Source organism: Corapipo altera, unplaced genomic scaffold, assembly GCF_003945725.1.
Source record: "Corapipo altera isolate COAL_440 unplaced genomic scaffold, ASM394572v1 1, whole genome shotgun sequence".
Lineage (NCBI taxonomy): Eukaryota > Metazoa > Chordata > Aves > Passeriformes > Pipridae > Corapipo > Corapipo altera.
The window spans coordinates 4,990,523-5,015,317 of NW_020884873.1; the positions used below are offsets into that span (position 1 = coordinate 4,990,523).

Consider the following 24,795-nt stretch of genomic DNA (forward strand, 5'->3'; position numbering starts at 1 on the left):
TTTTGTTGGTGGAGTTACCGTTTGTTTCCCTTGCATTCACTCCTGTGATTGATGATTGAAGAGCAAGCTGGGAGCTGAGGGAAGGTGATCTAGAGATAAAAACATAAGTGTTAAAGGGCCTGGCCTCAATTTCTCTTTTGCTGGAACACTCTTAAGTCACTCTGAATTATCTGATGCAAACAAATCAATCTCGATACAGCCCAAATACACAGTCCTCCCTTCTCCATATTTTACATTGTTTTTTGGATTTCTTGTGAAGAGAAGTTACGGTAATTAGCCAAGAAGGGATGAAGGTAATATAAACTGAATTGTAGGATTTAATTTCTGTAACTGTAACTCACTTTCTCAGCCTGCAGAACCAGCCTGAACATCTGACACTAGTGCAAAACAAGGAGAGAATTACACAAATGCCTCTGTGCTGACTTTGTGTTGCTTTAAGTCTCCACCATTCCGTGCTCGTGTCTCGTCTGCACTGTGCCAGTTCTGCCATATGAGCTAAGCAAGGTGCAGCTCTAGAACTGTGCCCCTTGAACAGACTGGAAGGATTCAGGATTTCAACCTCACCAGCTCAGGAGTCAAGAAAAGGCATCTGGGTATCTCCTGTTTGAAAAGGGTGGGTGTTCGGCCTCAGTGGTAGGTGCTGGGTCCAATAAACATCAGGAGCTTGAAGCCTGGCATAGTGATATCCAGTCAGCAGCACTACTGTCAGTAAGGAGACTTGAGAGAAAAAACTTTGTGCCTTTTTTTTTTTAAAAAAAGAAATTTCACACAGGATGCTGTGGGGAAATCCCAGCCAGGGAAATCCCAAACAATGAGTTTTATTTTCCTGCCCACTCAACCGCTCTCAAAACAAAGGATAAACCCTGCTGTTCCTAAGGTGGTGTGATTAAAGCAGACCTATTAGGGCAGCAGGAGGCGTGATGGGCTTCGGATTTCCCCTTGCCTGGAGGCCGGGCCAATAGGCTGTGCTGCAGGTGCACAGCTCGCTCATTCATTTGTGCAGCTCAGTAGGGTGGCAGCTTTTTGAGGACCTTTCAAACCCCACAGTTCTTCCTGTCGTTTTGGTCTCTTGCTTTCAAATAGTAGTGGGAGAAAAAACAGTAGTGGGAGAAAGCTGTTGTTACCGGGGAGGACAGGGGTAACTTGAGCTCTCTGGTGTCAAAAGGCCAGTCCACAAAGAATTCGCCAAAAGAAAAGTGAGTGTATGGACTCTTGGACACAGGAGGTCAGCTCCCGTCCATAGCTTAGGAGACCGGTGTTGTGACCATCATGCCTATTTAATTACACTGTTAGCCTGTTAGTCCCCAGTCTCAGTTAGGAACCCAGAGGTTTTGGTATTTTATAAACTATGAACAGAGCAACTGGACTCCTAGGGCCGACTTCCTCTATTGCTTGCTTGGGCAAAGAGCTATGCCAGCCCTCCGAGATGAGCAGGATCCTGCACGGATCAGCCACGTGTGTCTAAGAAATAACACCAGGAAAAGGCACTCTAACAAATAAACCCCGCCCCAGGAGCCCAGCGTGGTGGCAGCTGCTGCTTTCTGTTTTCATTCATAATGAAAGTAGCCTTCAGGAACCTCTGACCTTTTCCACAGGTGGTGTCCATGCCCTCGAAGCTGCCTCACCCACCTGACGTCATTCCCCAGCTCTCTGGGAGGAGGTAAGGAACAGCACGGAAGTTACCGAGGTGGGAGGGAGAATGTGCTTTCACGTGAGGGGCACAGGAAGGATGTCAGTGGGCTCATTGAGTAATGTGCAGAGCCCCTTTCTGGCAGCAGCAGATATATATTATCTTATACAGCCCTCCTGCCTATACTGGGCCTGGATAAGGACAACGAAGGTAACTTGTCAGGAAAAATAACTAAGAGGAAGTCATGCCTAAAAAAACTCTGCCGCTCCGGCTTCCCTCATATTTTACATTTTTGAAAATTGCTCACCATGAGTGCTGTGACAGCAATTAGCAATTGCAGCTGCCTACATTAGCAGTTGCATTTTTAAGAAAATGCAAACCTAATCCTGTAAGGATGCTACTTGGCCAGATGTCTCTAAGAACTCAAGCAGAGCCGGAGTGTATCTTCCTCCTTTAAATCCTAAGCATCATCAGCAACAGAGCAGTTACCAGGGAAAAGGATCCTACAGGTGGTAAGGGGTGGAAGTAACAGTGCTGGCTTGTGGCTGCATCTCTGCTGGCACCGTCCTCCTGGAGAGGCAGAGGGAGGGGGCTTCCTGCTTCATTTTATAGGTATTAGACTTGCCTCCTTCCTTAGCCTGCATCCTTTTACACAGCACTTAAGATAAGGAAAGAAAAAAAAAACCTGTCCTAACCAAGCTTCAGAAAAGTAACGTTTTCCCTTGGCACCTTGGGAACAGTGTAAATGCCTGTGGATAGCAGGAAAGTGGATAAACTAGTATTTCCAAACCGGCTGAGTGTGTGGTAATTTTCTGCATGTCTCAGACACAGAAGTCACGTGGGTTTCTGTAAGCAAAAGATAACATCTCTTGTTTATTATTAACATTTCCTATACAAATATATAATCTGTATTACTCAGATACCAGAATCAAAAAATATAAAAACCACTTATCTCAAGAGAAAAACTATACTTTGGGCATAAGGGAGAGAGTGTGTCTTGCCTACTTGGGGCTCGCAGTGATGACTTTCCGAGACCAAGCTGAAAAGTTTGAAGAAACAGAAACTTTTCTTCAGTTCCTTGGAACTTAGAAAAGTCAGCAGATGTCACTTTTTTCCCCCCCTCCATCATTCCCAGCGGGAAACCACCTGATGGGTTGACCAATATGACTCAAACCAGAATCAAAGTCAGCTTGGTCCATTTCACGGAGTCCCAGGAACTTTAAAAAGCGCTCTATGATCAGCCCCTCCCTGGGCAAACACCCGTGGAGTGGCCTGTGGGGTGATCCCAAGGCTGAGCGTGTTGGGAAGAAAAGCATGACAGGGAGGAAACCTGCACTGAATACCAGGTAAGCATTGCTTTAAACAGAACTGTGTTAAAGTATAAGGCTGTATTAAATACAAATTAGTTTAAGTAGTACTATATTAGTTAAATAGGACTATATTATTACACCTGGAAGGAGGTTGTAGCCAGATGGGGGTTGGCCTCTTCTCCCAAGCAAGCAGTGACTGAATGAGAGCACATAGACTTTAGATGCCCCAGGGGAGGTTTAGGTTGGACATTAGGAAGAGTTTTTTTACACAGAAAGGGTGATTAGACATAGGAATGGGCTGCCTAGGGAGGTGGTGGAGCCACTGTCCCTGGAGGTGTTTAGGAAAAGCTGGACATGGCACTCAGTGCCATGGTCTGGTTGACACGGTGGTGTTCGGTCATGGGTTGGACTCGGTGACCTCAGAAGTCTTTTCCAGCCTGATCGATTCTGTGATATTAAGCCCATAAAACGACATCAAACGAAAATCTAAATTCATTTGTCAGGGAGGGGAGTGGCTACAGATGGGGCACAGACGAGGAGACTTCGGCCAAGCAGCAGCACGAGGTGGGGACCCATCAGAACTCCGCAGCTCCGCTGCCCGCCGCCCCGAGGGGATCCCTGTGCGGGTTGGGGGCTGTGCCGGGGCCGGGGATCCCCGCCCGGGCGGACCGCGGGGTTTCGGGGGCGGTCCCGGAGCGCTCCCGGCGCGGAGCCCTCACGGCCCGGGCGCGCGCGGCCGTTGGCGGGGCCCGCGGGGCGGGGCCGGAGCGGAGCCTCTCAAATACCGGGAGCGGCGCCGCTGCCGCCGCCGAGCGCTCCTGCCCCGCTCCCGGTGAGTACGGCCCGCGCCTGCCCGCGGCGGGGATACCTGCGTGCGGCGGGGTGAACATCGGCCGCCGCCCGGTTCTTGCCCCCCACACACACACCGAGAGGTCGGCGCGGCCGCGCCCGGGAAGGGCCGCCAGCCGGGTCGGGTCGGGGGCCGGGCCCGCCGCCGCCCGGGCCGCGGGGCATCAGCGCCGGGGAGGGCGCTCCCCGCTGCTCCTCGCAGCCCCCCCGGCCTGCGGGGTGAAGGGACCCCGCGGGGGGCCGTGCGCGCCTTCTGCTTTCCCTTATGGATGCTGGAAGCTCCTCTGCCCCCCCCCCGTTCTCCCTGAACTCCTCTGCCCTTCTCCCTTTTCCTTCTTGCCCGCCGAGTCTGGCCTGGCGCTTATCGGCGCGGTTTTTTCTCCCTTTGCCGTGTTTCCCGCTCGGTGTCCGATGGCCGTGTCGCTGTCCCGCCCATCCCTCCGCCCGTGCTGGGAGCGACCCTCGGCTCTGCTGTCGCCTCCGGCCCCTCTGCGCTTCTCCCGCCGGGATCGAGCCGCTCCCTGCACCCCCGTCCCCGCTTGTGCCCTCCCTCCCGCTCGGGGGCTATCTCGTAAACCATAAAAAGCTCCCTCTTCTTGCCTTTGGACTACGTGGTAAAGTCCAACACATCGCCCTCAGTCCCCGGTGAGAGTTTTCGCACTGGAGGGGCGTTTGCTGGGCAGGGAAGAGGAAGGAGTTAATCCTGTAGCGGCGACTCCAGAGGGACCCGCGCTTGCCTCAGCCTTCCAGCGAGAGGGATGTGGGAGTGGCAGCTACAGCGAGAAAGCGAGGCAAGAAAGGATTTCTAATAATAGCGTTAAAACTTGCAGGAAAAGCTGGTAGTTGATACGGGTGAGTCAGTTCGGTGTGTGCTTTTCTCCGCTCTCGGTGCCCTCCCCGGGGCTGTAGGTGTCTGGCCTCCTGCCGAGGTGGTGAGCGCCTTCGGCTGTCCCTTTGTTTCCCGTGAGGAGCGCTCACGTTCCCGTGACCCAGCCACACGTTCGATCCGGGGTGACGGGAGGCTGGAGCTGGAGGCTGGGCGGTGTGCGAAGTGGGAAGCAACAGAGTGAGCGGCACCCCTTCCTTAGGAGGGTGTTTCTCTAGTGCACGTGGTCTGGTGATGGTCTGTAGCTTGGGGTGACAGTGGCTCTCAAACTGATGGGTTTGGGGGGCTTCTTGTCTTTTTTTTTTTTTTTAAAGCACAATATTTTGTAGCTTTAAAAAAAAATAAAAAAGTACAGGACCTCAGAGATATTTAAATCACCAGAGTCTTAATTCAGAAAGACCATGCTTATTTCAGGAGCTGTGAACTTTTCTTGATGTTTCTTGGGGTATCTGGGCCAAAGTCTTGTTGTCGGATCCTTGTTATTTTTTCATAACCGTTAAAATGTTTGGTGGAGGAAGGAGCAAAGTGGTTCCCCAACAGGAAATAATTTTTAAGGTTTTTGTTTTGGTTTGTTTTTTTTCATAAAGGACTTTTGCAAAAAGTCCACTTGTGGGGAAGTTTGGTTGGTGTTGTGTTATAACTTTCTGTCGCTAATCAGAATGAAACTGTTTTCACCTGCCCGTGGAAGCATAACATCTGAGAAAGTGTTGTTTAAAAAGAAAGGGGTTTTCTGTGTGGGTTTTTTTTTTTCCACTGCTTTGTAACTTCTTTACATAAGTTTAGTGCTGTTCAGAGTCTTCTTTAGGATAAAGTTTTGCAACATCTCTTCCCTGTAATCTTCTCTGTGCCCGTGGTGTTACACAGAAACCCTGGGGGAATGCATTGTATAAAAAAAGGCATTCTAGCACTGTGCTAGAGTTTGCTTGGATTTCTGCAACCCGTTTTCCTGTCTTCCCTTCTAGGTCTCTTGTCTGTCATTACAAAGCATTTCTGTTGTGCATGTGCAGAGTGTAACAGGTGATTGCAGACCTTGTGGATAGGCTGCCTCACACCAAAAAGGGTGGGTGTGAAAATCTCCCCTTCTAATTTGGCGGCGCCTTCTCGTTTGCATCGGGTGACATTTGCTGAATTTATGAAGAAAAAATATGACTGACTCTCAGTTAGGTGGTTTTGTTGGGTTTCTGCCCTCCCAACTTCTCAAAATCAAGTTGTGCCAGCTGAGGCTGTGAGTTCAGCTCAATTTCTCACTGTGCACAGGCAACAGAACAGAGTGCAACACTCCACCAGGGCTGCCTGTGCAAACCTGGAGTCTCTGCTCCGGGGAATTGGGCATGTCTGTACCCAGCACCAGGATGCTACACCTCTGGATAATGTGAGGGCCTTGTAAAGGTGCACAGTGTGGCTTTTTGTTTCTGTTAGCTCCCAAAACAGTAAGAGCTGTGATATATAATTGGGAAGGCTGGGGTGTGTGTGTGTATTCACTGAGCACTCTCACCTGGGGTCATGTTATACCGTGTTGTTTCCGGATATTTTGTGTTTCCTGTGTAACAGGATGACAGGAGTCATCCACACTCAGCAGCAGTCTGAGGAGCTGACAGATCAAACAGATTTTTTTTTTTCTGTAATAGAATGAGAGTGTTTAGACTGGAAGCAGACAGACACATAAATCTGGGGACTGTCACCTGTGGAGACCTTCCTGGAGCAGCCTGGTGCTTGGAAGTCATTGCTTGCCTTATGCCTCCTCAAAAGGGGGAGAAGGGACTGTCTCTAATAACAGGTTTATGTACCTGATGCAGGGACTGCTGGAGGAGCAGCTACGAGGTGTTGGCTCCTTGATAAAGCAGCTCCTTTGACCTCTGGGTATGAACTACCAAGTCGAAGGGGGGTAGGGAGCCAGCCTGATTTGCAGTTTCTCTGCTGGAGCAGGTTTCATTTTCACCAGCCAGCAGTTCCTCGACTAGTAAAAGAGCAGAATTTACTATCAATTCTGGTTTTGGGGTTTTTTTGCAAAAAGCCTTCCTCTGTGTTTTTCTTGGCATGCTGTGGCTTTTTGTCTGTGGCAGATTTTACAGAGTTTTGGGGGCTGGAATTATCTCCATATCTGTGTGGTGTGCAAAGCCAGGTACATGCAAATATTTCTAATTAGCGAGTGGAACTCAGGGCCAAAGGTGCAAAACTCTTGAAAACTGAGCCCCTGTTAGTTTTGGATGGCTTGTCTTGGGGCTGGAGGAGGTTGTAGGGGGCTGAGTTCAACTTTTAATTAAAACTCATCAGCAGTGATTACAGATTGTGCATAGATGGTCCCTTCCCCAGAGAATTCACAAGTCTGATTTTTTTTACCCAGAGTAGATAAGAAGGATATAGGAAAAGGAGCAGTAAAAGGTAAAAAGGCATGTTGAGTCACACAGTGTCCAATTTCATTCTTTAGGTTTTGAAAGCAATCTGTTAAGCTTCTGTGATTGCCTTGATTTGTACCAGACGTCTGTAGTGAACCATGTCCTGACACCCTGCTGTTATCCCATCTATCCTGGGAAGTGAACAGGACTCTTAGCTGCCACTGGTATACATTAGGCACCTCCTTGCACCTGGATGTGATGGCACAGATTGCCTTCTCCGTGCTTTTTTGAAGGAATTGCTCAGTGCAGAGCGCAGGGCTGTGTTGTCTCTTTCACACCCTTCTTGGCAACAGCTGCTCCAAGAATTCTTCAGTCCCCTCCCCTCCAGTAGCCCCATGGCTGGGAGCTTTGTTAGCACTGCCTTGGGCATTAAGTGGCTTCTGTTCTCCATCCAGTCTGCTGGTTTCCCCATCTCTTTGCATCCCAGTGGCACTGCATGGAGGTGCTTCCTGGCCATGACAGGCTTTGATTGGACTGTTCTTGCTGACAGACATGAGGAAAGGCCTGTACACCTTAATGCATCCTCGGAATGCTGCCCTTTCTCACAGGAGAGGACAGTGCCATTGTGGCTTTAAACTCCTACCCCAGTGTTTTGCTCACCACTTTCCTTTAAAATTTCAGAGCTTTTATTCAGCTTCGCTGGAGTATGAGCAGGGGAGTTGGACTGTGTGTGCAGTCATGGCACACACTGATGTTGAATTTTTAAGTGTCTGCAAACCTGCTGTATCTCCTGATAAAACACTGCGACCTTTGGCCAGTTCCTAGTGTGCTCTTGCTGCTGTTCATGGAGTGGGCAATGCCCAGGTCTCTCCATGTTGGGCTGTTTTCTTCTCTCCTTTAAAGGAGCAAATATGTTCCTTGGTCAGTGTAACTTCTGGTAGTTTGGTGTAATTACTGTAACGCCTTTAGATTGACAGCCACATGAAACAAATCCACTTAGATCAGCTACTTGCTGTGTTTCGGTTTTATCTTCTCTTCCTGTGTTTCAACATCAACCTGTGTTTCCTCCGAAGTTAGAACTGAAAGTGAAATGTTTTTTGTGCTACTTCATGCACAGTCATGTGTTTTCTCCTAGGAAAAAAAAAAGACATTTTTCACTGTGTTTTTAGACCTACAGCTGTAGCTGTTCAGTGGAAGAAGCAGCGTGCTGAGGCATCTCCTGTTTATCTGGAACTAGGAAATGTGTGCTTCTGGAGGCAACTGCTCTGCAACTCTGCTGGCACGTTTTCTAAATGGCTCCTGCAGTGTTTCTTTGAAAGAGGGTATTTCCTTAGCTGTGTATTTTTGTTAAAGGTGTTTAAAAGAGGTAATGCTTTCTTTTATGCTCACAGTGTTTGAGGTGCTGCTGTCAAAAGGCTTTGGTCGGGGTCATGAATGCCAGTTTGAGTTACCATCATTCGTGGCTGCCTGGTTTGATGCACAGCTTCCTCTTTAAGGTTCTTGAGGGTGTCTGGGCTCCTGTCATAAGAGATTCCTTCAAGATTATCTTGATTTTTTTTTTTAATTTTTTTTTTAACTGACTTCATCAATTTAATTATGGTGGTGGAGTGGGAGGTTGCAGTGCAGCACAGTGGGAGAGTGTAATCAAAGGACCAGTGTCAAGCTTCCCTTCTGGGGATTGTCTCTCTGGCTGTTTGTGCTGGTATGTGGTTTTTTCATAAAAGTGAGGAATGTTAAGAGATGTTTATATCTGTGATACGCTTGATGTTTAGGAGCAAGGGAGCCAATTTAAAATTCATTTTCATGTTTTGGAGAAGCTGTCAAATACTGAGACAGGGTTGTGTATGCTTTCAGAGCACATAAGCATGCAGCTGTGAAGATTTGCCTTTGTATCCCATCTTCCATAAATACTTGAAGTCGTTTGTTTGTTTTGTGGTGAATGTTCAGAGTGTGATTAGGTGAATGGACTCCACTAAAATCATTCCAGGGAGTACCAGTGAGAAAAATTTCCCTTGAAAGTAAGTTGTCCAGCATCCTTGTTTTAACAAAGCAGAGAGTTTACCAAGGGCTGTTCTCTGATGACCCACGCTGATCCAGTATTTAAACTTCACATTGAAGCATCTTTATAGCTGCTGTTTGTTTCAGAAAGCAGTGCAGATATTCCTGGTACTTACGAGTCTGGAAAAGGACTTCTTGTCTGGTCATATGACCTGAAGGTAACCAAGGGCAGAGAGAATGCTACTGTTAGTAGCCACCTGTGCCCATAGAGCTGTCTTCTTGATTTATTTTTTTTATTACTTTTGATGGTTCTTACTTTGCTTATCTAGCTTGCCAGTCAGGCAAAGGAAAGACAGATTTACATTACTCTTTGCTGTTGGTATCAGCTGTGAAATGCATCGAAGCTGCAATATGAAGTGGTGTTCCTGATTTACTGACAAATCTGTGCTCGTGCTGGCACATAACAGTAGTCCATGTGTTAAAGCTAAAATAAGGAGGATTCTTTTGTCCTCTAGGTGGCATGGCAGTTATTGTATCCAGTTCCACTTTCTGAGGTCTTTTGGCTGGCAGAGCCTGTCCAAGGGGGGCACCTGCATCTGTCAGAGGCACTACTGCCAAGTGATGAGAGACTGTCTCTGCTGCTGGAGCTGATCACTTTGCCAGTGCTCAACTGTAAAAGAAGCCACAGTGCAAGGGTCCAATGGCCGTGGCCCAGCAGGGGCGTCTTCTAAATCCAGAGGCAAGTCTTGTGTTTCTCTGAATGGGCACTGTCACTTGGACATCCCCTGTGATGACTGCAGTTTGTCCCAATGCTCACCACTTACCAGCATTACTGAGGAGCTCCCTGCTCTCAGTCTGTTTGTCCTTCCTTTGTCATGTCAAAAGACTGGAACTGTGATTCTTCAGTCCTTCCTCTTTTCCAGTAATTTCCAAGAAACAAACAGTAAGAACTGCTTCCATATGCCCTTTGACTGTTGCAGGGGTGTGTTGCAGCTGCTGGGCTGGAATAGTTACACTTTTAAAGACCAAGCTACCCCTGTAAAGACAGCAGTCTTGAGTGTGAGAGTGCCTTTTCTTCAGGGTTTGCTCTGCTTCCTCCTGCCAGGTCCTTAGGAAATGTAGAAGTATTTTCTTAACCTTAACAAGGAAGTGAAATGCAGGCTGGGCTCACCTGGCTGGAGTTGCTTTGCTCAACACCAGAGGGGAAAAATTCAGCTCAGTGAGAGATCAAAAGAAACCACCTGCACTGTGATAGTCAAGGTGCAAGTTCTGCCCCTTTGTCTTAGTCACAGCCATGCCCAAAACATGGAGATGTGCAAATTCCATTTGGGTCTGACTCCAGTTAGCTGAATTCAAATCCCAGCTCCAGGCTTTGGGGCAGTTTGAGCTGCAGGCTTCCTGCTGACTCAGTTTAAGCCCAGCTGTGCCTGTAGGCTGCCTTCTTAAGAATAAACAGTGTTGTCATGCTGCTCCTGTCACTGATCTGATACAGAAACCACAGCGACCAAAAGCTCCTGCCTACCTCTTTTTTTTTTCTTTTTTTTTTTTTTAAGAGAATTAGTAAAATAGCACTGTTCCTTCTTATTCATTCATGTGCTGCCCAGGGGTTGAGCAACAGAGCGTTCTAAGCCGAATGAAAACAGGGGTTGATGAGGTAGTTGGACGTTTTTCTTCCTGAGAAGTCAAAGTACTGCCCAGATAACTAGAACATTTCATGAAATGGCAATAGAACCTTCAGGAACCGAAATAAATCTATAACAAAAGAGCCAACTGACGCCTTCATTTTACTGTCATCTCGAATTTTGTTTTCTGAATTGGAGAATTCCTCAAAGAGGAAAATAAAGTCCCATCGAACAAAGTGTGCAAGGTATTTCCAAATCAAAATATACATCTGAGAGTACCTAGTGTCCAGGCTGAGATGCTCACTCTACACTTAAACAGCATAAAGAAGCAAAGATAAAAATGCCCCAGCTAAGGAAATAGTTGGACAAGCATCTATTGGTGTCGTGTCTTTGTGTTGTGTCTTTGTGTTCCATTTAGGGTTTCAGTGCCACTCAATACTGGAAGATAAATAAGCACTGAAACTGTTCGGAGTAGAAAGTATATTCAGCATGTTTCAGTGTATTTTTACATCAAAGGTGTTAAGGGTAAACTGCTTTGTGTTGGTGGTGGGTTTTGTTTTCCCTCGCTGGAGTGATTTGTAATAGCATTATTTGCATGTTAAAGGAGGATAATTTGAAGGTGAAATGAATAGAAACAAAAGCTGAAAGCCTCATGTAAGCGGCAGTAGTGCTTGGGAGTAGCAGGGAGAGGTTGTCCTGGTTGGATTTTATGTATAGAATCATAGAATCAGACTGGTTGGAAAGGACCTCTGAGATCAAGTCCAACCCTTGATCCACTACCACCTCAGTTGCTAGACCATGGCACAAAGTGCCACGTCCAGCCTCATCTTAAAAACCTCCAGGGACGGAGAATCCACCACTTCCCTGGGCAGCCCATTCCAATGGCTGATTACCCTCTCTGTAAAGAATTTCTTTCTAATGTCTAACCTAAACCTCCCCTGGCACAGCTTAAGACCATGCCCTCTTGTCTTGCTGATAGTTGCCTGGGAGAAGAGACCAACCCCCACCTGGCTAAAACCTGCTTTCAGGTAGTTGTAGAGAGCGATGAGGTCCCCCCTGAGCCTTCTCTTCTCAAGGCTGAACAGCCCCAGCTCCTGCAGCCTCTCCTCATAGGACTTGTGCTCCAGTCCCTTCACCAGCCTCGTTGCTCTTCTCTGGACCTGCTCCAGCACCTCAATGTCCTTCCTGAACTGAGGGGCCCAGAACTGGACACAGCACTCCAGATGTGGCCTCACCAGCGCTGAGTACAGGGACAGAATCACTTCCCTGCTCCTGCTGGCCACACTGTTCCTGATACAGGCCAGGATGCCATTGGCTTTCTTGGCCACCTGGGCACACTGTTGGCTCATGTTCAGCCTCCTGTCAATCAGCACTCCCAGGTCCCTTTCTGCCTGGCTGCTCTCCAGCCACTCTGTGCCCAGCCTGTAGCGCTGCAGGGGGTTGTTGTGGCCAAAGTGCAGGACCCGGCACTTGGCCTTGTTGAACCTCATCCTGTTGGAACCAGCCCAACTCTTGTGATTCCTGACAAACAGGGTATCTCCTGAGAGCCTAGCAAACAAATTGCAAGTGACTGAGGGATGGGGTCTGTCCTCCTCTGGCCCATGAGCTCCTGGCATCTCCAAGTATTCTGCTCATGGCTTGTCACTTTTACCGCTTCCAAAATAAGCTGTTGATGTTGTATCCTCCCTCGGAAGCAAATGGACAGAAAATACCTCTAGTTTGGAGGCAGTGTTACCTATGGTGGAGAAAGTCCTAAGACCCTCCAAGCCAACAGCTCTGGTATTAACCAGGTGGCACCAAACCATCCCTTTGGTTTCACAGCAGCATGTGTATGTGCATCCATAGATGTCCAGAGGGTCCTGTTCTGCCCATCCTTCACCTGGCTAATACACTGCAATGTCTCTGTTCCCCTACCACCCTGCTTCTTTCCAAAGCCTAGAAGCAAATTCAGCTTTAGGAATGCAGTGGGTCTCAGCACTGTTACAGGGTGGCATATCCTGCAGGGTAAGTAGTGAAAGGAGCAGGTTTTCTGTGGTTATCATAACACCCTATTTATTAATCTCAGCACTGTTTTGCACACCACCAAAATATCTTCCCTTTTGTTGTTGGTTCTGTCTCTCTCTCTCTCTCTCTCTCTCTCTCTCTCCTTGCAAGGTCTGAAGTGTGTGTGCAGCAACCGTGGGAGTAATCTGGCTTCTTCCATAGCTAGGGAAATATGAGGAAAAGCTATGGTTATCTGGTAGTTGGGCTGTTTAGTTCTTGGTGGGTTTATGGGCTAGAAATTGAGCACTGCAGCGTGATAGGGATTCCTTTGGTGCTACGGACAACAGTGGCACAGCTTGGAATATCCTCAAATAAGGAACTTCATGTGTCCGTGATGCTGTTTCTCTTCCTTATTTTCCAGGAATAGCTCGTTAAGTAAAGTAGTTGTGCCTGTGGCAAGTTTTCTTGAAGACAGTGAAATTGAGTGGTTATGGCTTGGTGTGTGGGTTTAAAATGTCAGGACATATCAAGTACTCCATTTCCCTGCCTGTAAAATGATGCCTTGCTCTGTAGCTCAGCAATGAAATATTTGCCTACAAGACAGGTAAGAGCCACCAGCTCCAGGAAGGGACAAACAGGCACTGTTCCATTTCTTCTAACAATGATGTCATCCTGACTGCTAAAACCACAGTTCTTATCTTTCAGCTGCCAGGCAGGGAAACCAGTACACAGTATGGAAGTTTTTGACTCCTCAGTGACTGATGGTTTTTTGCAGTTTCTGCTTCAAAGACTTTAATTCACTCCTAACTCTAACTAGAGACACAAAGATAAGTATCTTGACAAACTCACACAATTGATCCTTTGACTGATAGTGTGACTGTCCAGGTGTTTGTAAGGGAGGTGTCTTGGAATCCAGACAAGTTGTTAAAGGAGACAGTCCTACAGGCGTGTGGCTTTCCCGCAGGAGAGAGAATGTTTTCATAACCAGACAGTGTCTGATACAGCTGAGAATAGTCACTCACAGGCTGAGCTGTGAGGAGAGGCCAAGGGTCCGAGGGGAAGTGATGGCAAGCAGAGACATTATTTGTGGGGTGGATTCTTTTCTGAGCTGTCTTGAAGACGTAGCAGGGCTTAGCCCTCACTGCATGATGTAGGAGAAGATGCAGGTGTGGAAGAGAGGAAATTGTCTTGCAGTCCTGCCTCTCCCTTTCCTCTGCCCTGCAAAATTGCAGTTCTGTCTCTCCTTAAAGCCTGGAGTCAGGGGCTTCTGGTCCTGCTGACTCTTGTCACCCCTCACTGGTGGGCTGCAGATGGGAACAGTTGCTCTGCTGAGTTCCTTGTGAGATTTAAAGGGTGATATAAGGATAATTTGGGGATGAGAGGGAGAAACAGAAGGTGGGACACCAGACCCAAACGACCTGTGTTGTTGGAGGGCAGTATGTACTGAGGGTGTACTCAGCCCCATCTAAAGAGTCATGGTAGCCTTGGGGAAGCCTTGGAGACTTGATTTGTGGGAAGCATCCATGGGATTCACTTGTGAAAACTGGCATGTGTGTGGGTGGAAGGAGGTTGGTCCTTCTGTGCTGACAAGTGGCTGGTGGATGTGCTTCTCTGACTATAATTATATTTAATTCACAAATGCCTCTCTAGTGTCTTACATCCCAACACAATGTTGAATTGGAATGAACATCCCTACACTGACTCTGTAGAACTGATTTAAGGGTCCTAAACTTGTGTTTGGAGTACCCCCTTTGTTTTTTTTTCTAAGTAAGATATAAAGAACTGGTCCAAAAAACTGGTTGTAATCTTATCTGTTGAATCTATTCGAGGCATCTAGTGGTTTCTCAGAGGCAGCTGTTAACACATAAAGCTCATTTGTCTAATGAGTGAATTGAAAGTGTGAAAATGAATAATGTATTAAAATTAATTGGTATTTCAATTACATTTTTGTAAAAATTCATTTCCAACCCTAAAGCAGCCACAGAAAATGATCTAGTTTTATTCTGAATGTGAATGCAGATGGGGTTTGTAGCCTTTATCCATCTTTTCTCATTCTTCAACTAAAGATTCCTTTTACCCAGTATAAGGAAACCTTTTTCCATCCACCAGAAATGGTCTTAGGCTGGATCTAAAACTACCAGGGTTCCAAAGTCTTAATGATTAAAATCTTCAGGTGGCATCAACATGATTGCATTTGACTCTTTGGCGTTTGCTCTTTAGGGGTCCATGAGGAGGTTTGTTTTTTTTGAGATTCCATTAAGGAATTTGACTTCTCAGGAGGAACTTTTGAGACTATCCAAGCCCTTTGCATTGATTCAAAGTAATTATGTAAAACTTGAGGCTTGTGGAATTACTAGTTAATTAAATAAAAAATAATTGACCCTGGATTGCAGTAATAGGAAGCCGTTTTGTGGTGTGGGAGAAATCCTTTTTCCTCCTCTCTGGCCACCCAAGCAGAACTTTGCTAGCCCAGGGCAGGAACCCTTCAGGGGCTTTGACTGCCTGGGTGGTCAGTCTTTGATTTAGGAAATTCGGTTCATGAAATTACCATATTCAAGCTTCCTTGTCTCATTTTTTTGCCATATAAGCACTTTGGAGTGTGGTGGCATTTTTCATTGTTCTTTTTTTTTGTTTCACCTCTGCTCATGTGCAGGAGAGGACAAAACTCCAGTTTGCAACTACTATGGGTGACTTTTTTTTAATGTCTCTATTTCTGTGGACTTTGCCCAGAGCTGAGATGATCCCTGAGGGGAGGGAAGAACCACACACGTTGTAGGTCTCTCCTCCCTGCACTGAGGTCTTGTCAAGGTGTTCTACCTGTGCAGGGCACCCAGCACCCGGGGAGGACTTTTTTGCTCTAAGCAGCATGTGAGCATCTGCCTCTTTCTGAAAATCATAAGTGCTTTCAAAACACAGTATTTGAGTCTGTAGAGACAGACAGGCACCTTTCCTGCACACTTCCAGGAACTGATGTGTGGAACATGCCCGGGCTTGAGCTCCTCTCGCAGCTTCTTATCAGTAAAGTAAGCTGGTGTGGATGGTGCAGAGGCTCATGCCAAGCTGCTGTTCCCTGCCTTTCTGGGCCTGGCTTTGTGGGCATGCCCAGAATAAACCTCTGCTGTTTTGCTTGACCTGTATTTTCTGCTTTGGGAATGGAGCAGTGTGCTGCTTTTCCTTCCCAGGCTGGAGCGGTCTGTGCCTCTTCTTCTAAAGAGACAAAAGTGTGTCTCTTTTTGGTGGTCTCTTACCATGAGTGTTCAGACTGAACCAAATGAGTTTCCTGCCAGTATGAAACAGTGTGACAAAAAATGTAGGGGATTTGGGGTTTAAAGCCACATTCTGAGCTTGCCTGGGAAATATGTGTCATGTGGCAAACCCCCAAGGAAGCGTCTTGACTTCGCTTTCTATTCCATCCTCTTGCTGTAAGAAAAGATTACATTGGTCCCTCTATAGGATGACATTTTATTTAGTCTATTTATCACCATCTGTCAATGCTCAGCTCTCCCTCCAGCAATTTACAGGAATTCTCAACAATGAGGAAAAAGTAGGTCACCCCAGCACTGTTGGGCTGCGTTTGGCGGGAAGAGCTCTGGCTGTAGGGCTTTGGTGAGTAAAGAATCTCATCGGTGCTGGTCAGTCAGGCAGCCTCACCAGCACATCTGGCCACTTGTGTGCAGCTTGCAGCTGGAGTGGCTTGTGTTGCATCACTTCTGCCAGAAGCCTGGGAGAACATCTGCCCCTCCACGACGGAGGGTGGTGTGATCAGAGGGTGGTGCAGCTTCTCGCACCTTGAAAGATGGGCAGCTCTGTTCAGTTTGTATCTGTGTTATAAAGTCAGCTGGCTGCTCCCAGCCCAAATTAGCCAGCATGGGAGCATGGGTTTGTCTGATGAGCTGTGGAGTCCTGCTGTGGTGCCACATGAAGCTTTTGGCACAGGCTACAGCTGGGTGGGGATGGCAGTGCTGATATTGCTGGGATGAATGGGGTTTTCCAAGCAAATGGGATGTGGGCAGAGCAGGCTTGGTACTACTTCAGGCTTCCTGTGGTCTAAGCCGTGATGCTTCAGGAAGTAGTGTTTAACTCAAGAGGAGTTAATAGCAGAGGATATCCACTGTTTGCCAGTTGTAACACGAACACCTTGGTTTTGGTCTGAATTACTTCGAACTGACAATAAATGTTATCTATAAAACCAGAATATGTGCAAGCTGAGGCTTTACCTAACCTACAGAAATATTGTTGGTGTGGATAACTCCTGAGGAGTTTGCACAAAGCCAAAGTCCTGTCACAGACTTAGTGCTAAATCCCCACTTTCCTCTTCATCCCAGAGTTCTGTTTCCAGTTCTCTAACCTGAATTAACATCTGTCTCTCCTCCAGCAAAGTCAAGCCCAGGAGAAGGGTCACTTCTGACCTGTTTCAGAACTCTGTCAGGTTCCAGAGAAGAGGACAGAGGGGACTGCACTCTCCCCAGCCAGCACTGTTTAGGGTAGAGGTGAGTAGCAGCAATGGGGGTTTGAATGGAACAGAGGGAAATACAAAGCAGCAAAGGCTTAAGCCTGTGTTTTAGCCATTAGTCTGACATAACAAATCTGAAAAGAAGGGTTCATGGTTAATAGAGTGGCTGTGGGCTATTGTGTGTTTTAAATGTACTTGAGATTGTGTTTTGCCCTTGGACTTTTAAGAGCCTTTAAAAAGTTGGGCAGGTCTCTTGTAATATTACTGTGGTTTCCTTCAGAGGTTGAATTAATTTCTGCTTTCACTTCCTCCTTCTTCTCCACCAGCACACTTGGTTATTTAAAACACAATTACAAGGGGTTATTACTGTGAAACAGGATCATTCATCACTAGCCCAGGTTAGCAGGCCATCTGGCTGGGCTCCTTAGTGCTTTCCCTCCATTTTTGGCATTTGGTGGGAAGTACTGAAATGAGCCTGAGTATCCACATGTATCTCTGGCACGGGGGCAGTGGGGGACACACTTGAGGTCCTGCAGGTGTGCAGTGGTGTCAGCTGGGTGTTTCACTTCAGACTGTGCTGCCGTGCACACAGAGCCAAGCAGCTCACCTGCTCTCAGTAGGTGCTCAAATTCCTCTCTGGTAACACTGTTCTCCATTCCAGCCTCTGGCACTGTGTGAGGGTTGTCCCTCTCCTCCCCAGCACCACCTTGGCTTTAAAGCCCCACTCGTAGGTTATGTCACTCCAGTGCCTGGCACATGTCTGTGGCAGGAAGGAGTTTCATGCCCCTTACTCACATTCACATATGCCCTTCTCACTGAGGCAGCCGTGGATTTCTCAGCCCTTTTTCATGACTGCCAGCTCTCCAAAATATGGATATGCATCACTAAAAAGGTCATTTTCTGCGAGACATGGCCATAAACACGAGCACTGCTGCAAGATGTGGATTTATGGAATTATTTTTTTTTTCTTTCACACTCTTCTTACTCTTTTGTAGGACAAGGAGTTCTGGTCCAAAGCAGAGGGTGACAAGAGCTGCTCTGTCTCTCAATCAATCATGCAACAGGTTAGAGTCAAGCATGGCTGAAGTCAGCTGTTTGCAGTGACCAGTGGTTCTCTTGTGCACTAGTGTTGGCTCATGTCCTTCTCATGTTTCTCAGAGTTCCTGCAGGGGCCCTGACACTGCTCTGAACACAGAGGAGTGGATGGAACTGTGTAGTTTGCAAGCTGCTTCCTTGTTATCTCTCTGTGGCACTCCCCCTTGAAACTGCAGGCTGGAGATGTAGCTATGTAAGAGACTACAATGTTTATTGATAATGCTACAAACTGCTAAAACTAATAAATCAAATTAATAGGCACAGCACTGTGATCAATTTATTGCATTGTTTTGTGCAACCTTAAACACAATTATGAAGGTGCTGTTTTTCACTCTTAAATCTGATTAACTGCATTGAACTGTTACTGAAATGTCTGTCATCTTCCCTCACCCCAGCTTGTGTTAGGATACAATTCTAACCCTCTGCTCTGCCCTCCCACAAGCCTTTTAAACATAATGTGATAGAAAGTTTATCTGAGATAAAGCTGATGACTAGTCCAGTGGGTTGTTGAAGGGGACTGTTGGAGGGTGTCCCAGAGAGCTTCTGTCACCAGGGGAACTTCACTAAAGTAAAAACATCATGCTCAGATCATGGAAGATGTGCCTTCTGTTCATCTTTGACTGATCATATACCTTAATTTCCATTTGCTTCCATTTCTGAACTCTGCTTTTTGTTGACTTTGTTCCTCCTTTTCTCCTCCCAGGTAAACAACCCATCCTTAATTACTCTCTGTGCATTTTTCCCAGTTGTGCTACTGCTGCCCAGGCACCATGGGTCCTGTATGGTATTACTGATAGGGTTACATAGATGGCCTTGCAAGATTCCACTCCCCAAAACTCCCTATCAATTATCAAGTTCATCCTGGTTGCACACAGATCACCTTGTGCAGTTGGCATAGCAAGCCATCCTTCTTTAACCATTTTTCTTCTCCCTAGATGAAGTTAGGCCTAAGTATTTTCTTACAGGCAGACAGTCTGCATACTTGTGAGCAGCTGCTTGGCTCTGCACGAGGAGCTGAACAGGTTTGTTATGGAGCTAGTTGAGATTCCTTTGAAGGGGGAGAAGAAATGTGAACCTTGGGGTTTTTTGCAGGCTTATGCTCTCTGCTATCTCCGTTTCCCACCTTGTTACTGCTATGCTCTGATTATATTGAAGTGCCTTCTTTATGCACAGGAAGTACAATGCCCAGTGCCCAAACACAGGGGTATAAATCCTTCCAAACAGAGATGTCTGAGTGGGGGAAGTGGATGGTTTTTGCTGCATACACTTGTGTTTCAGAGGAGGAGCTCAGATCAGGGTTGCTGTCACTGCCACAGCTGGGAGTGTGAGGAGAAGGTGAGCTGGCTGTTCCACCACCAGTTGGTAAGAGCAGAGCCATCTGCCATTCACCATGGTACAGTTCAGTGTGGGTACACACCCAGGAGTTAGCATGCATTTGCTGAAATCTTGCTAATGCTACTCGGGATGCCCAAAGGAGGCCACAGAGACGTGCTCAGGGTTGGAAAACAGCGTATGTGCAGAGCTTTTGAGTGGGACACGGGCTTAACAGTGATTTCCTAACATTTACAATCAATGGATCTCTCCAGATGGAGGATGCCCTGCTGTACGCCTTCCTGGAGGCATCCTCTGACTGCAAGTTCAAAGAGCAGCTGTGGTCCCTGACGCCTTCGTCTGACCAAGGGGCGGTTGTGCCTCGTCGCCAAGGGGGGATTGATGGTTACCAAGGGAGGATTGTGCGTAAACTAGGGGGGGGTCTTGTGCCTCGTCTCCAAGGACCGGGCTTTGATGATGAGTCTGAACTCCAGTGTGACGGCAATCGGAGCGGCCACCTGCAGAACGGCGAGCTGGGTGAGTGTGCATTCCTCCATCCCAAATGTCTGTCTGAACAAGGTGTTTTTCTTTCCCCCTTTCCTGTCTTGGCTTTTTCAGAGGGGTAGTGTTTTCTCCACTGAGAAACTTCACAGCGTGGCTGTCGGTTGGGAGTTTAACACTTGGGGATAAGACAGACTTTTATCTGTCCATGGATTTCTAGAGCACCCGTAACCCCGGGGTTTTGTCTGCAGCACACAGGACAAGGGCACAGAGCTGGTTCTCATGATAGCTGCCCTCAAGGAGTGTGATATTAAAGCAGTTAAGCTGGGCCTCGTGCTGCTCCTCAGGCAGTGTCAGTACTGGGGCTAGGATCTTGGAACAAGTCGTGTTCTGGTACTGGGTGAATCCCTTTCTGCTCCACCACTGTGGTGGAAACTGTTCCTCACTCAAAAGGTTTCTGGTCCTTTTCCTGCTTCACTAGCCATCTGCAGGGTGGCTACTGCCCCTTGCCCAGGGTGTGCCAGCTGGCACATTTACCTCAGCCTGGGTGAGGAGGAAATGCTGCAGTAAATAGCCCCCCCTTGTAAAAATTTGTGTAGGTCTCGTGCCAAGAGTGGCTGCAGGAAGCTTTGCCTGAAGGAGATTGAACAAGGTGTAATGGTTTTAAACTGAAAGAGGGCAGATTCACACTAGGTGTAAGGAAGATTATTACAATGAGGGTGGTGAAACACTGGCACAGGCTGCCCACTGGCAGTGGTGGATGCCCCATCCCTGGAAACATTCAAGGCTGGGGCTCTGAGGAACCCAGTCTTGTTGAAGATGTCCCTGCTCATTTCAGGGGGTTGGGATGAGATGGCCTTTCAAGGTCCCTCCCAACTCAAACTGTTCTATGAGATGCTGTGTTTTAGATGGTGCTTCAGAGACAAGTTGTGACAACAGTCACTTCAATAAATCCTAGAATCATTTAGGGTGGAAAAGACTTTTAAGGTCATGCACAGTTTCTCAATTCCCCTCTCTGGAGAGGATGTAGCTGTTGCTGTTCTGTTGAGATTTTGTCTGGAGATGTTCTAATATGCCCTGTAGTGATTTTTTTGGGCTGCACTTTATCTAAACCATAGATAAAAAAACCTGTTTGCGCACTGTCTCTGTGAAGCAACTCGGGTTCACCTAAAGGAGTTGTGTTTAGAGCTGTCATGAATACACTATGAGAAGGTGGTTGCTAATGGAGATGAGCAAAATGCTGTGGGTCAGCTTACCTGCACTGAACCTGGTCTGGCTGCAGCCTGTGGACTAAATCCTGCTCCGTGTTGGCAGAGGCTGACGCTCCAGCAAACGAAGACGTTATCGGGATCATCGCTGCTCAGCTCGCTGAGATTGGAGACAAGCTTGACAAAGATGTCCAAGGAAATGTAGTAAATGATCTAGTGCAGCACTTTCTGAATGAGAATCTCTCCACTGAGGTGAGTGAAAAGCAACCTGGCTAGCAGTTCCCCTTTTGAATGTTGTGCGTCCTTCCTGCTGTGACTTTGAAAACAGCAAACTTGCGACTTCTTGTATCTTTGCTATTTTGCTGATTTAATTCTTGCCATCTTAAAATTCAACCCAAACACTTACATTTGGAGATTTGTTAGAGGTGATTCTGTAGCCTGTGGCAGAAGTTACTGTGTAAATTTGGTTCCTTGGGCTCATCTCCTTTCTGCAGATGCTGTAATTACAGCTGTGGGTAGTTGTGGAAAAGGACTGACTTTCAGAGGCATTTTGTCCTTGTTCTGTTGGCCCAGTGACTTACCTTTGAAAATTACCTGTCTGGTTAAGGTTTAGTATTTGTCCTTAAGATCTTTGGACTTTGGTGCCAAATCCTGTGTGCCTGCTGATTGTCATGTGGGTAAAACGAGCAGGTTAGTGCCAGAAGCTTGACTTGTGCTTGTTGCTGAACACTGAAGAGACAGCAAGTCATGAGACCCTTTTTTAGTGCCATAACTGTGTTCATAGGCTCGTGCTGGGAGTAGCAGTGGGTTTTGGCCTGGATGGGTGACCTGCTGGGGTGGCCTCTCCAGGTGGCCTCTTCCTCTTTGAGGCAGTTGGCCCAGCATCTAACATGCCTTGCTGCTCTGCAAGGGAAATAGAGTTGGAAGTCTCTTGTGTTAAAAAGGAAAAAGAAAGATGTCTAAGGATTAGATCCACATCTGGATCAAGGGCCATAGTTTGCTGCCACAGAGCCTTCTTGGCATCTTCAAGGTAACTGTGGCTTTCTGGCTTGTTTGGCTTTCTCTGTCTGTGATGAAGTTTTCTATGCTCTGTAAGCTGATGCTTGTAGAATTGAGGACCCACCTTCTTGCCAAAAGGCAGGATTTAATAACTTTAACCAATCCTTTTGGTTGGTTGGTTTTTGTGTGATGTGGGGTTTTTCTACTAGGGTTTATCACTACACAGATTCCAGCAAAGTCTGACCATTCCTCACTCCCGCTCCCTTGCTCTCCACCCAGTTACATTTCAGATCTTCAAATTTATTGCCTAACCTTTTAGTCTTTGATAAGACTGAGATATAAACCTAATTGCTGACCTCACTTTTTCACATTAGTAATATAGCTTAGTGTGTGCATATTGTTCTGTCTTGGGAAAACTGATCTTCACTGACCTTGGGAGCAAGGCTTGGACACCTTCACTAGCTCTTCCTTATGGGAAGGCTTTTCTGTGAAACTTCCTCTGCCTTTTTCCAGTCCCCACCGAAGCTTGTACCCCAGATCTACGCTGTGGTGGGTTGTCCTTTCCTGGGAGCCCCAGAATTCCTTTACCATTTCAGGACTTGACAGGCTCAGTGCAAACCCTGGGGAGGAGGGGGCTGTTGCATCCTAAGTGTGTAAGGTGCTGTCTAAATTTTCCAGTGGTGGTGTGCTGCCTCCCTTTCGTTTTGTCTTGGGTGAGCAGCTGAGCTCAGAGCGATCCTTACTGTCATTCAGGGTACGTAGCAGGCAGGCTGCCCTGCCTGGGAGGAAGGGGAGGGACATCCTGTGGATGCTGAAAGAAGCACATCAGTTACCAGCAGTCCTGGCAGGCTGTGCTGAGACCCCTTTCTCCCCCAGCTGTTGCACTGAGATCCCTCTTCTCCTTCCATACAGGAGATAATGCGGCACATGTCAAGGGTAGTGAGAGAGCTTGCACAAGCCATCCCCGCAGACATGGAACAGGAGAAGGTCATGTTGGTGCTAGCAATGGTCTTGGCTAAGAAAATTGTGAATACAGTGCCCTCCCTTCTAAACCGTGCCTTCACCATCACTGTGAACTTCATGAATCAGCAGTTCCACAACTACATTGATGAAATGGTGAGTGCTGTCAATCACAGCCGGCCTCTCTGCTGCCCTCCTGGCTGGCCTGGGTTATTCCCCGAGGGGTGGCCTAGCTCTGAACTGCCTGTGGTCTGCTGGGCTCCCTGAAGTGCTCTGGAAGTCAGGAGGGAACGTCAGTCTCTAAAGATTGGTGTGCTTGAGGGGGTGTCACAGCTTCTGCTTGCCCCCCTCTGACAGTAGCCAGGGAACAGAGAGCTGCGACTGCTCCTCTCCTCCCTGCAGTCTCTTCAGGGAGCTGTGCCAGTAAGACTGGGGTTAGTCGTGCCCTCAGGGAAGAAAAGCCTGACCTGAGCTCTGATGGCTGTATTTCCTGAATGTCTTGATCCTGAGCTCTCTGCTCTTGACTTCCTTGGCTCCCCAGAGCTTGGCAGAACTGGAAGGGGAAAGGAATTGCCCCTGAGAAACAACCCTAGGGGAGCAACAATGAGAAATGGTCAGATCCGCTCTTGTTCACTGTTGGAGCTTCAGCATAGGTGGATTCTGTGCAGCTCATGGGCAAGGTGGGGTAGAGGCTGGGGCTTCAGCTGTCTGGGAAGGGGAGAGGACACACACGTGTACTGAGACATGGCGGTACTTGAGAATGAGTCTGAGTGGTCAGAGCTGTGATCCTGCCACTCTGTGACACAGTGGTGACGCAGCTGTGGGGAGCTGCGGGTCTGTGGGACACCCCTGTGCTGCAGCCTTGCCATGGGCAGCACTGGCAGCCACCTGCAGAGGGGCTGGGCTCACCCTGTGTCCCAGGACTCAGCACCCTGTTCCCTGCCAGGCAGCAGGGCACGGTGTCACTGTGCAATGTCACTTGGCACTGCCCTTCCCTTCACTCAGTTTGGCTCCAGAGCACTGAGTTATCCCAGAAATGGGTCACTCGTGTGGGACAGGCCCTTCCTGCTGCCCCGGCTGGCTCCTAGCAGCAAGGGCAGTCAGAGGGCTGCTGGTTATCCACCCACCCCAGGAGGTGCCATCAGGAGCGGGCTGGAGCCGGGCTCCGGGGCCTGTCCCGCACTGTTCCCCTGGGATGACTCCCTGCCGCTGGCACGGGAAGGGGGGTGATGGCAGCCGCCGAGCACGGCAGGTGGCAGTGTCGGGGCGCGGTTCGCGGCACTGGGGACGCGCAGAGGTCCCCGGGAGCTGCCGGGCTCCTGGGCAGGGTGGGCTCAGGGATTGCCGCAGGGGGTGGCTCTGCTGCTGTTAATGCCCGTTCTGTTTCTCTCCCTCCAGCTGGGTGAGTGAGCTCTCCTGCCCTCCACGTGGAGAACGCGGATTCTAGAAGACAACTTTTCTTGGTGTTTGCTTTTTAACTTCTGAGATACTGTGGACGTGTCTCAGTATCTCCCACAGCTGTGAAAGGGATGGCAGAGCTCCATAGATAGGCTTTTGTAGATTAGCACAGCTCTGCCAGTACCTGTAGGGAGAAGTGCTTCCCCTTTATAATTTTAGGATATTTTTTTCAGGTTCTTTTTTTTTTTTTTTTTAG

The 24,795-nt window shown here is 47.9% G+C and overlaps 1 protein-coding gene across 3 annotated transcripts; it reads left to right on the forward strand.

The window, feature by feature from the left end:
* The first annotated feature begins 2,848 nt into the window (after positions 1-2,848).
* Positions 2,849-24,795, forward strand: BID (BH3 interacting domain death agonist). 3 transcript variants are annotated; one of them, XM_027655396.1, is made up of 7 exons: positions 2,849-2,976; positions 16,990-17,104; positions 18,063-18,131; positions 19,749-20,010; positions 21,289-21,434; positions 23,094-23,297; positions 24,540-24,795. In XM_027655396.1, exons 1-7 carry the CDS (start codon positions 2,864-2,866, stop codon positions 24,549-24,551), a joined length of 921 nt encoding a protein of 306 aa, XP_027511197.1. In that variant the 5' UTR covers positions 2,849-2,863; the 3' UTR covers positions 24,552-24,795. The 3 variants fall into 3 exon arrangements, with proteins under 3 accessions (XP_027511197.1, XP_027511205.1, XP_027511215.1); XM_027655404.1 differs by lacking the exon at positions 2,849-2,976 and adding an exon at positions 3,703-3,772; XM_027655414.1 differs by lacking the exon at positions 2,849-2,976 and adding an exon at positions 3,765-3,822.

Excerpts from the sequence above, each read along its gene's own strand:
- BID (XM_027655396.1), top strand. The coding sequence starts at position 2,864 with ATGATCAGCCCCTCCCTGGGCAAACACCCGTGGAGTGGCCTGTGGGGT. Across the intron at positions 2,977-16,989 it reads AAACCTGCACTGAATACCAG|CAAAGTCAAGCCCAGGAGAA; the intron begins GTAAGCATTGCT and ends TCTCTCCTCCAG. Across the intron at positions 17,105-18,062 it reads CAGCACTGTTTAGGGTAGAG|GACAAGGAGTTCTGGTCCAA; the intron begins GTGAGTAGCAGC and ends ACTCTTTTGTAG.